The sequence below is a fragment of the Eimeria acervulina genome, genomic scaffold, assembly GCF_000499425.1.
Source record: "Eimeria acervulina Houghton genomic scaffold, Eah_scaff229, whole genome shotgun sequence".
NCBI classification, from domain to species: Eukaryota; Apicomplexa; class Conoidasida; order Eucoccidiorida; family Eimeriidae; genus Eimeria; species Eimeria acervulina.
In genome coordinates this window covers 16,537-27,946 of record NW_013550003.1, presented here as the reverse complement: position 1 = coordinate 27,946, position 11,410 = coordinate 16,537, and the positions used below count along the sequence as shown (strand labels likewise).

The window sequence follows — 11,410 nt, the reverse complement described above, 5'->3', positions numbered from 1 at the left end:
CTGCTGCTACTGCTGCTGCGGTTGTTGCTGCTTCGACTGCTGCCACTGCAGCAGCAGCAGCAGCAGCAGCAGCAGAATGAAGCCAACAAGAAAAAGGCAGAGGGAGTAATAAAGAAAGACAGAAGGACGCTCTGTCCTTATCCATATTAGCCTGCTGTCGCTCATGCAGATAAAGGTAGCTGCAGCAGCTGCTGCTGCTGCAGCAGCAGCAGCAGCAGCAGCTGCAGCTGCTGCTGCTAGTATTGGCTGCATACAGGCGGAGCAGAGCTTCGTATCAGAGCTCTTAATTTCTAAACCCTAAACCCTCTGAAGGGTTTGAGAGTGGGGTGGGGTGGTTAAGCCAGCGATCTCGATTTGCTGCTGCTGCTGCTGCTGTTGCTGCTGCTGCTGCTACTGGTGGTGGTGCTGCTGCTGTCTTGTGTCTCTCTTCCTTTTTCTCTACTTCTCTGTATTTTATTTAAATCATCTGCAGCATAAAAATCAAAAAAGAGCTATTTAAGGTAGCCGGCGTTGTCTGAGGCAGCAGCAAACCCTAAACCCTAAACCCTAAACCCTAAACCCTAATTGCAAGACCAGCGCAGCTCAGCGGAACGAAGATATTGAGCCCTCCACACATAGTTAGGGTTTAGGGTTTAGGGTTTAGGGTTTAGGGTTTGAGATTGGTGCGTCAACATACAACTCACAAACCCTAAACCCTAAACCCTAACGGGTTTGCGTAAGAGAGGGTTTTGTGTTATGAGGGTTTAGGGTTTATGTTGTAGAAGTATTAATTAAGACACGAATTAAATAAAGCTGAGTGTGTGCCCAGCTTTTAGGGTTTAGGGTTTAGGGTTTAGGGTTTATTATCTCTATTCAGAAAGTGCAGCGCACAAAAATAAATAAGAGAAGAAGTATTAATAAAACAAATAAATATAAATAAAGAATGAAGACGACAATAATTAAATAATAAAGACGAACTAAATATTAATTAAAGATTAATTAATTAATATAATAAATAATAATAAAGTAAAGACAACTGGATAATAATAAAAGAATAAGAAAGGGAGATATAACAAAATAATTAATATAAATAACATCATAAAGACAAAGAATGTAATTAATAATGAAGTGCTGCTGCAGCACTTGCTGCTGCAGCCCTTGCTGCTGCTGCTGCTGCTGCTGCTCATCCTGCTGCTGCTGCACTTGCTGCTGCAAGGGTCAGCACTGCATACAGTCGAAAGAAAATAAAGTGTGCGGCCGATCCCTCAATGCATGCAGAAGCAGCTATGCAGCCCTTGCTGCTCATGCTGCTGCTGCTGCTGCTGCTCATGCTGCTGCTGCTGCTGCTGCTCATGCCGCGTTTGCTGCTGCATTGTTGCTTCATCCCTCTCAGTCTGTTGATGCCCGTCTGTATTAGTAAATATAGTATATTACATAATTTATATATCTTTACCTGTATATATAATATTATATCTTTATTTGTATATATAATATATTATTATTATATCTCTAGTTGTATATATAATATATTAAACAGATATTCTTAAAGATGTATTTTTCTCCTATAAAGGCTGACAGGTCTCTTATTTATTTATTTATTTATTTATTTATTTTGCTTGTTTGTTTATTTGTTTATTTATTATTTATTTATTAATTTATTTGTTTGTTTATTTATTTGTGTGTTTGTTTGTTTATTTGTTTATTCTGCTGCTTCTCTCTCGATGTAATACCCTGACCCTCATCCCCGCAATGCAGCAGCAGCAGCAGCAACAGCAGCAACAGCAGCAGCAGCAACAGCAGCAGCAACAGCAGCAGCAGCAACAGCAGCAGCAGCAACAGCAGCAGTCATGTTTAAATGCCAAGATAAATGTGAATTCCATACGCTGCGCAGCAACAGCAGCAGTTGCTGCTGCACCTGCATCTGCTGCTGCTGCTGCTGCTGCTGCGTTGGGTGGTGTATTTGTTGCTGCCAGCAAATTCGACGTCAATGAAGACGCTGCAACAGAGTGCTGCTGCTGCTGCTGCTGTTGCAGCACTTCTTCCGCAGCAGCAGCAGCATGAAGACGCGCTGCTGCTCCCGCTGTAGGCTGCATATTTCTCCTGCTGCTGCAGGAGCTGCAGCAGGAGCTGCTGTTGCAGCAGCTGCTGATGCAGTTGCTGCTGTTGCACGTGCTGCTGCTGCACGTGCTGCTACTGTAAGTGCTGCTGTTGCAGCTGCTGCGGCTGCTGCTGCTGCTGCTGCTGCTGCACTTACTTTTTATCTTTGGCGAGGCGAGCTGAGCGCCGCTTCGTAGAAGGTTCCTCTGCCTTAGAAGCCTCCTCCCCCTTCTTGCTGCTGCTGCTGCTGCTGCTGCTGCTGCTGCTTTCCGACGCAGCTGCTTTTCCCTTCTTGCTGCTGCTGCTGCTGCTGCTGCTGCTGCTCTCTGCAACGACTGGTTTACTCTTCTTGCTGCTGCTCTTCTGAGGAGCCTCGACAGCCGCTTCTTCTTCTGCGGGTTCCTGCTCCTCGCTGCACGTACACCGCAGCAGCAACAGTAGAAGCAAAGATGCAGACAGGGATGGTGTTGCTGCAGCAGCTGCTGCTGCTGCTGCTGTTGCTGCAGCAGCTTACTGTCTATACGGTGCAGCAAATACAGACAACCGTACCTTGGCGACTTAACCAGGTTTTCTCCCTCTTGTTGCTGTTGCTGCTGCTGCTGCTCATCTTGCTGCTGCTGCTGCTGCTGTTCTTCTTCTTGCTGCTGCTCCTCTGAACGACCTTCCAGCTGCTGCTTCTCCTTTTGCTGCTGCTGATTCGTCGTTGTTGCTGCTGTTGGTGTTGCTGCTGCATCCTCCGTTGGCTGTGCAGCAGCCTGCTTGCTTGTGTCTTCATCTGCTGCTGCTGCTGCTGGTTTAGGAGCAGCAGCAGCATCTGCAGCAGGTTCCTTATCCACAACCATATCTGTGTCTTGGTTTGCTGCGTCTTCAGCTGCAGCACTGCTGCTGCTTCCTTTTGCTTCCACAGCAGGAGCAGGAGCAGCAGGAGGCGCTGCCCCCGCCGCCGCAGGTGCAGCAGCAGCAGCAGCAGCAGCAGGAGGAGCATAAGGCAGCGCTTGATGCAGCACAGAAGGCCTTGGGGTGTATACCCACCCCTCTTGCATCTTCAGCTTAGGGTCAGGGTGTGGGGCAAGCTTTCTGCTGCTGCTGCTGCTGCTCTGCTTCCTTAAAATCGATAACACTAAGAAGTCGCCTACTTGAAACTTCACGTCCTGCATAAACCACAAACCACAAACCCTAAACCCTAAACCCTAAACCCTCGAGCAGCACAAACACTTCACAGACGCACCAGAAAGAAAGAGAGACAGACAGACTCTTCTCCGCTAGGGTTTAGGGTTTAGGGTTTGGGGGGGAGGCAAACAATGCTGAAATGGGTTGCGGGCGTGCAGCAACATAACACCCAACTCAGCTAGGGTTTAGGGTTTAGGGTTTAGGGTTTACCGCGAGGGTACGAGAGTCTTCCTTGGGATCGGGTATGATAGAGTGCAGCAAACCGACGTCAGCAAATACATTTTGCCCTTCTTTATCTGCAAGCAAACCCTAAACCCTAAACCCTAAACCCTAAACCCTAAACCCTAGGGCACGACTTCATTCCGCTGAGTCTTCTGGATTAGTTGAGGGTTTAGGGTTTGTTTAGGGTGTATGACCTAGGGTCTCTGTCTAGGGCTTAGGATTTAGGATCTGCTCAGGGTTTAGGGCTTAGGGTATAGGATCTGCTGAGGGTTTAGGGTTTAGGGTTTAGGGTTTACCGGGGTAGCAGAGCCTAAACTGCCACAGCGCTTTTCTATCTCTCGCTTCTGCACAGACGTCTTTAATTAAATAACAAATTTCGCGCAGGCGTGTGTCCATCCACGCGTACACCTGAAAACCCAAACCCCAAACCCTAAACCCTAAACCCTAAACCCTAAACCCTAAACCCTAAACCCAAAGCCCTAAACCCTAAACGGTGTGTCTCTGCGCCTACCCTCTTCCCGTCCCCTCTTCCCCTTTCCCATCCCTTAAACCCTAAACCCTAAACCCTAAACCCTAAACCCTTATTTGGGGTGTACCTGCAGTTCATCCTGAACAGGCTCTTGGCCTCTAACCCTAAACTCTTCTACTGAATGCTGCGAGTCTAAACGACAAAAAACGCGCAGCAAGAAGGGCGGCTCCTTCTCGCGGTTTACTGCACGTAGCTGCTGCCGCCGAGCCGCTGAAGACACACAAACCCCAAACCCTAAACCCTAAACCCTAAACCCAAAACCCTGTATAATTTCTACAGGTGCGGTATCCAAGTAATGAATCGTATGCCTGCGTGTGTTTGCTCGTGTCTGTTGCAGCTCCCTTATGGTTTAGATCGCCTAGGGTTTAGGGTTTAGGGTTTAGGGTTTGAGGCGAACCCTTTTTCTGAGCTCTTCTTAACATTCTATCTTCCTGAGCCTTCTGCATGTCTCCTCTTAACTTTAATCTTGCAGCGAAAAACTCTGGGGGCGGAGACCCGCCTCTCCAGTTGGTTCTATTAGCAGCACGAGGGTCATTGGGGTGTATAGGCACGTTGCTGAACCATCCCGCGCTGCTGCTGCTGCTGCTGCTGCTGCTGCCGAAACCCCAAGGGCTGCTGCTGCTGCTCGGCCCCACACTACGAATGCCTAACCCTGAGCCTGCTGTTGCTGGCAGCGGCGGCAGCAGATTAGGAGGCCCTCTTCGTGCACCGTATCCATAAGAGACAGGGGGAGTAGCAGCAGCAGCAGCAGATCCATTCGTCGCTCGGAAGCTGCTGCTGCTGCTGCTGCTGCTGCCCATACCATATGTGCCCCTAGATGCTGCAGCACCAAACCCTCTCCCTCCAGCAGCAGAAGGACGCTGCACTGAAGGAGAGCGACGCAAAGGACGTCTGAATCTGCTGCTGCTGCTGCTGCGACTTACATCTCGTCTGCTGCGTCTGCGAGGGCTGCTGCTGCGGCTGCGGCGCCGATTCTGTCTGCTGCTGCTGCTGCCTGTTGCTGCTGCTATTGCTGCGCTGCTGCGCCCCCGAGATCCCCCACGATCCTTAACGCGGTGTCGCGCGCTTCCGCTGCTGCTGCGGCGGTGGTGCTTCCTGCTGCTGCTGCGCCTGCTGCTGCTGCTGCTGCTGCGGCTGCGGCTGCGCCGGTGTCGCCTCTTACGATCTGCAGCAGCAGGGCTGCGTGAGCGCCTCCTGGCTACAGGAGAGGGGGAGCGGCCCATTGTTGCTGTTGCTGCAGCAGCAGCAGCAGTAGTAGTATAGAGAAAGGAGAGAGCAGTACAAGCAGCACCTCGAAGGGCACCCGTAGGAGCAGCAGCTGCAGCAGCAGCAGCAGCAGCAGCCAAGGTCACGGGCCCAACGTCTTCAGCCTGAAAACCCTAACAAATAGCAGTTTTCTGCTGCTGCTGCTGCTGCAACTGCTGCTGCTGTTCTTTTAAGCCCCGTGCTGCGGGGGGAAGGGAACGTGTGGTGGGCTCAGCAGCAAGTGCTGTGGTTGCTGCTGCAGCAGCTGCTGCTGCTGCTACCGCAAGCTGATAGTCAATAAACAACAAACTCCTTTTTCTGGAGCAGAAACACAAGTGCTGCTGCTGCTGCAGCATGCAGCGGCAGCCGCTGCTGCTGCTAAGGCAGCCGCAAGAGCCCTGGGACGTACGCAGCTGCAGCAACCACTGCAGCGGCAGCAGCAGCAGCAGCAACACAACTAACAGCAGCACTTTGTTTTATTTCTTTAATATTAACAGTCAAAAATTAAATTAGCTGCGAGAAACAAATATCAATATGCCTCGGAGACAGCAGCAAGCAGCAGCCCAGGGCAGAGCCCTCTAGCAGAGCAGCAGCAGCAACACCTGCAGCAGCAGCAGCAGCAGCAGCAGCTGCTGCTGCTGCTGCTGCTGCGACGGTGTCTCCTGCTGCTGCTGAGACCGCAACAGCAAAGAGGCGCCCCTTCGAGGCCTTATTAAAATAGCATTAAGAGTATAACATTCAATTAATAAGGGTGTAGGCAGCTTCAATAACAACAGCAACAGCAACAGCAGCAGCAACAGCAGCAGCAGCAGCAGCAGCGGAAGGAGGCGTAACGGTCGGGCGTGTCTGTGTAAACAAACGCCTGTAGCAGCAGCAACTGTAGCAGCAGCCAGCAGCAATAGCGGTAATAACAGCAGCAGCAACAATTCAAAGAGAAGCTGTTTCGCTGTGTTGCTGTCTAACCTTTACTGTCTGTACACCCCATTCTGCTGCTGCTGCTGCGTCAACACCTCGCCAGGTGTCTCGCCACCTCAACGGCGGGCGACCCCACACATTTGAACAGCAGCAACCTCAGCAGCAGAAGACGCTGCAGCAACACCAACAGGAATAAAAACAGCAGCAGCGGCAGCAGCAGCAGCAACAACAGCAACAACAACAGCAGCAGCAGCAGCAGCAGCAAACAGCAAGATGGACCTTCAGCTATCACGACTGCAAAAAGCCCCCTACGCAGATGTAGACAGACTCGTCACCTTCCTCAACAAGACAGGTGCTGCTGCTGCTGCTTCTGCTGTTGCTGCTGCTCCTGCTGCTGCTGTAGCGCTTGTTGCTGTCGCTGTTGCCGATGCTGTTGTTGCTGCTGCTGCTATCTCCTGTTGTTGCAGTTGTTGTTGCTGTTGCTGCTGCTGCTGTTTTTGTGACTCTGTTGTTGCTGCATACGCCGGTGGTTGCCTTCACGCTTGTCCCCTGTGTGTTGCTGCTGCTGCTGCTGCTGCTGCTGCTGCTGCAGAGGGTCGCGACAAAGTTACAAAGGCGCTGCAGTATGGCTGCCGTCTGTTGGCGTGGGCTTCGAGCAGCTCGAAGATATCGGAGAAGTTTGCTGCTGTCTACAGTAAACCCTAAACCCTAAACCCTAAACCCTAATTTGTAAACTGCAGCATCATTGCTGATGCCTCTGCTGCAGCAGCGCGGGGCTTGCTCAAGAGCGGGTTGTAGAGGGTATCGCCACCTTTTCTATGCTGAAGACTCTAAACCCTAAACCCTAAACCCTAAACCCTTATCTTTGCGTGTAGGAACAAGCGCTGATAGCCGCAAGCTTTTTCGTCTAGGAAAGTTTGTGAATGAATATGCGGAGCTGCTGAAGCTTGCTGCAGCAAAGACACCCGAAACAGACATTGAAAGAAAGATTCAGGTAGCACAAACCCTAAACCCTAAACCCTAAACCCTTGGTTGTTACTCATGCACGCTGACAGCGGAGGATGCCTTCGTCGTCGCAAGTTCTAGGCTATAGGGTTTAGGGTTTAGGGTTTAGGGTTTAGGTGTGGCTTCTTTGCTGCTGCACCTGAAGCTTTTCTTCGTTCTCTATTAGGGTTTGTGACAATTAGGGTTTACAACATTAGGGTTTGAGATGATTAGGGTTTACAATATTAGGGTTTGAGGTTGTTGTTGTTCTGAATGCAGCTGCTGCAGGGTGTATGTCGGCTTTCATACTTGCTGTACTGGCTGTCTGACAACGCCTTTCTGCTGTCTAAGCTGCGAGTCTTTACTCGCAATACACAAACCCTCGCGAAAGTCTCCGGCATCTTCTGGTGCTGCTCTTGCTGCTGCTGCTGCTTGTTATGCTGCTTGTTATGCTGCTTGTTATGCTGCTTGTTATGCTGCTTGTTATGCTGCTTGTAATGCTGCTGTTGCTGCGTGTGCTGCTGCTGCTGCTGCGTGTGCTGCTGCTTGTGCTGCTGCTAATGATGAGGATGATGATGCGGTGGTTGTGCTGATGCTGACGCTGCTGCTGCTGTGGCTACACCCACTGCTGCTGGGTTTGCTGCTGCTGCTGCTACACCCTCTGCTGCTGGTATTGTTAGGCCTACTGGCGTTGTGTGTGCTGCTGCTGCTGCTGCTGCTGCTGCTGCTGCTGCTATTGACTTTGCTGCTGCTGTCGGGGTTTTTGCTGCTGCTTTTGCAGGCTGATGGCTTTGCTGGCTGGAGTGTACTGCGAGGTGCTGCGGCTGCGCGCAGCAGCAGCAGCAGCAGCAGCAGCAACGAAGCAGCAGCAAGGGGAGGAAGAGCCTGATATGGGCAAAGCTACAGAAGCAGCGGAGCTGCAGCTGCAGCACAAACGCAGAGCTCTGCAGCTAAACCTGCTGAAGCAGTGCTGTACGTTGTTTGTTTATTGTTAACTGTCTCTTTATCTGCTTCACTGTCTCCTTCTCTGTCTCTGTTTGTTTTGTTTTGCTTATTTTATCTGTCTCTGTCTCTCTTTATATCTCTCTCGCTGCTTATCTGCTGCTGTCTCTGTCTCTGCTGCTGCTTATCTGCTGCTCTCTGTCTCTGTTGCTGCTTATCTGCTGCTCTCTGCCTCTGTCTCTGTTGCTGCTGCTATTAATATCTCTTTATATTTTTATCTCTGTCTTATTTTGCTCTGTCTCTCTCTCTCTCTGTCTCTCTGTCTGTCTCTCCTTCTTCTCAGCTGTCTCTGTCTATTAATATCATTGGTCTCTGTGCTTTTATTTATTTATTTTTATTAATTAACTAATTTATTTGTTTATCATATCTGTCTCTTCGTTTATGCGTCTGTCTCTGTCTATCCCTCTGCTGTCTCCGCGCCTCTACTTCTTTTTTATGTTTTTTATGTTTCTCTCTGTTTTTGTTTGTTTCTGTATCTCTTTACTTCTTCTTTTGCCTCTGGGTTTGAGGGTCTGCATCTGCTTCCTGTTACTACACCTGCTGCTGCTGTTGCTGCTGCTCCTGCTGCTTTCGTTATTGCTGCTGCCGCTTCTGCTGCTGTTTTCGTTATTGCTGCTGTTGTTGCTCTCCTCGTTATTGCTGCTGCTGTTGCTGTTTTCGTTATTGCTGCTGCTGCTTGTGCTGCTGCTGCTGCTGCTGCTGCAGGCGACATCCCTGCAGCAGCAAACATGGCGGGTGTAACGCCGATGTTGCTGCGACGCAATTTCAGCGATGGTTTTGTTGGGGCTGCAGGTTTGCTGTCTGCTTTGATATCTTGCAAGCAGCTCTATTAGGCAGCACGGGAGCTAGCTAGCTGTCTCTCCAGCTAGCTGGCTCTCCTTCTCAGCGGCAAGCACATACCCACGCCTAGCTAGCCAACTACTTAGCTCACCAGCTGGCTAGCCTAACATTTAGCTAGCTGCCCCCCTAGCTAACTAGCAGGCTAGCTAGCCAACTAGCTAGCCAACTAGTAGCTAGGTAGCTAGCCAACTAGTAACTAGCTAGCTAGCCAACTAGCTAGCTAGCTAGCTATCTAGCTACCCTGACACCCACGTAGGTAGGTAGCTAGCTGCGCTTTCCAGGCAGCCCAGCTGGGTAGCTAGAGGCTGCCTCTAGCTAGCCATCGCGAAGCAGGCTTCTGCTGCGGTGTGGGGTGATGCCGCACTTTGCTGCCAGTTAGCTGTCTTGAAGCAGCCAGCTAGCGAAGCAAGCTAGCTAGCTGGAGATCTGGCTAGTCAACAAGCAGGGCCCCAACACGAGCTTTGGGGATCCACTATTTTTTGCTTCCTTAGGCCGAAGCTGCGGCTTCTACCGACAGTAGCAGCAGCACAAAGCAGCAGCAGCAGCATCTCTATATGCATAAGGGTTTCAGTGTAGCAGGTTGCCTCGGAGGCTAGCCGATCTATTAACTTGTGCGCACATCGCTTGAAGGTCAGGGATGCATCTACGAGCCTTTTACAGTGTCTCTGCACATGCTGAAAATGGCTTTGGGTGCAGCAAGTCGAGGCGTTAAGTGCTGCTTGGAAGCAGCAGTTGCTGCAGGATGTGCAGCAGGCAGCAACATGCTGCTTCACAGCAGGAATTGGTGTATGAATATCTACTTGCTTCTGATGCTCCTCTCGATAACGAAGCGTCTGTCTCCTAACCTATTGGAGATGCCAGCAGATAAAGTTAAAGCGCACGCTCAAGCGAGCTTTTCGTGTATATACAGCTGCGAACCCTTTTAATGCCTCTGGGCAGATGCCTCAGTGGGCTGCATTTAGGGTGTATCACCAGTCAGTGGCTGCGATAGCATTCCTGTTATTATTGTTGGGGCTAGACACAGCAAATGTCTTTACTTCATTTGCTCTTTGAGCATGCGTACAGCAGAGGGAGAGACCCAATAATTATTTATTAATTATTAATCTACGAGCTACGCAAACTTCAGCACAAACGCCACTACTAGACACCCTATCTTGAAGTGTGGGGTGATATGTTGCAGCATCTTCTGCATCTAATAAAACTGCTTAAAGCCGCTGCCTTCATATTTTATTCAGAGGCCTATTATTATTATTATTTCTTCTTCTTCGTCTTCTTCTTCTTCTTATTATTATTATTATTTATTATTATTATTATTATTATTAATTATTATTATTATTAATTATTATTATTATGGTTTCGCGGGGGCCGACGCCGATGTAGCTCAGTCGGTAGAGCGCGAGGCTCTTAACCTCGTGGTCGCGGGTTCGAGCCCCGTCGTCGGCTGTTCATCTTATTTTTCTGCTTCCCATTCAAATTGTTGAAATGTTGTGGTGCATATGCCGCTAAACTCCAGGCCTTCAATCTTAATATATTCGGTATTAGGCAGCCAGCTGCAAGCAGCAGCTCCCACTGTTGCTCACAGCTGAGATAATTTGAAACAGAAACAAAAGCGAGTGTAGGAATATGCGCAACGGCATCCTCAGGCGCAACTGCTAATGCTGCTGTTGGTGCTGCTAACTGGTGCTGTAGGAAAGTGAGAGGCGGCGTGGTTGCGAGGTAATACCCACAGCAGCAGCAGTAGCAGCTACCGCATGAGGTAGTGGGGCTCAGCAGAACCAGCAGCAGCAGCAACAGCTGCAGCAAATGCGGGCGAAACCGCCTTTGCGGTATCCGTCTGGTGCCTTCCAATCATCAACGGCGACAGCAGCAGCAGCAACAGCAGAGAAGGGAGAAGCAGCAGAGCCCTTCCCAATGCAACTGAAGGAGCACCACGGCAGGGCTTAAGCTGTCTCTCTTCCCCAGAGAGGCGCCCCTCCCCAGTGTAGCCGTTCCCACTTGACGAACTGCTGCGCTGTGTGGTTGCTATGTTGAGCATGCACAAACCCTAAACTCGTTGCAGCAGCAGCAGCAGCAACGGCAGCAGCACCATCACAGCCCGCGCAGCGTTCGCTGCTGAGCTGAAGCCAATACACAAGATACGGTAAATACAAGAGAAGAAAGAGATGAAAAATCCTACTGTACCGGATGCCCCACATCGAGATGTACACGTTGCATGCAGCAGCAGCAGCAACAGGATCAGGGGAGACAGGATGCAGCACCAAGCAGTCTCGAGTGTTGCCTAAATAAGATCACGCACAGCAGATTTCCGACACTATCAGAAGCCACTGCTTTGGTAATCCGCTTGAGGGTAATGGTATTAGGGTTTAGGGTTTAGGGTTTGGGGCTTGGCGTTGTCGCCGATGTAGCTCAGTCGGTAGAGCGCGAGGG

The 11,410-nt window shown here is 50.3% G+C and overlaps 1 protein-coding gene across 1 annotated transcript; it reads right to left on the bottom strand.

Moving 5' to 3' along the window:
* Positions 1 to 2,229: 2,229 nt before the first annotated feature.
* EAH_00027000 (GA19319, related) lies at positions 2,230 to 7,200 on the bottom strand (the record flags this gene model as incomplete). Its single annotated transcript, XM_013396476.1, has 8 exons — positions 2,230 to 2,488; positions 2,626 to 3,227; positions 3,457 to 3,542; positions 3,765 to 3,876; positions 4,101 to 4,207; positions 4,395 to 5,367; positions 6,470 to 6,858; positions 7,197 to 7,200. 8 exons carry the CDS (start codon positions 7,198 to 7,200, stop codon positions 2,230 to 2,232), a joined length of 2,532 nt encoding a protein of 843 aa, XP_013251930.1.
* Positions 7,201 to 11,410: the final 4,210 nt, after the last annotated feature.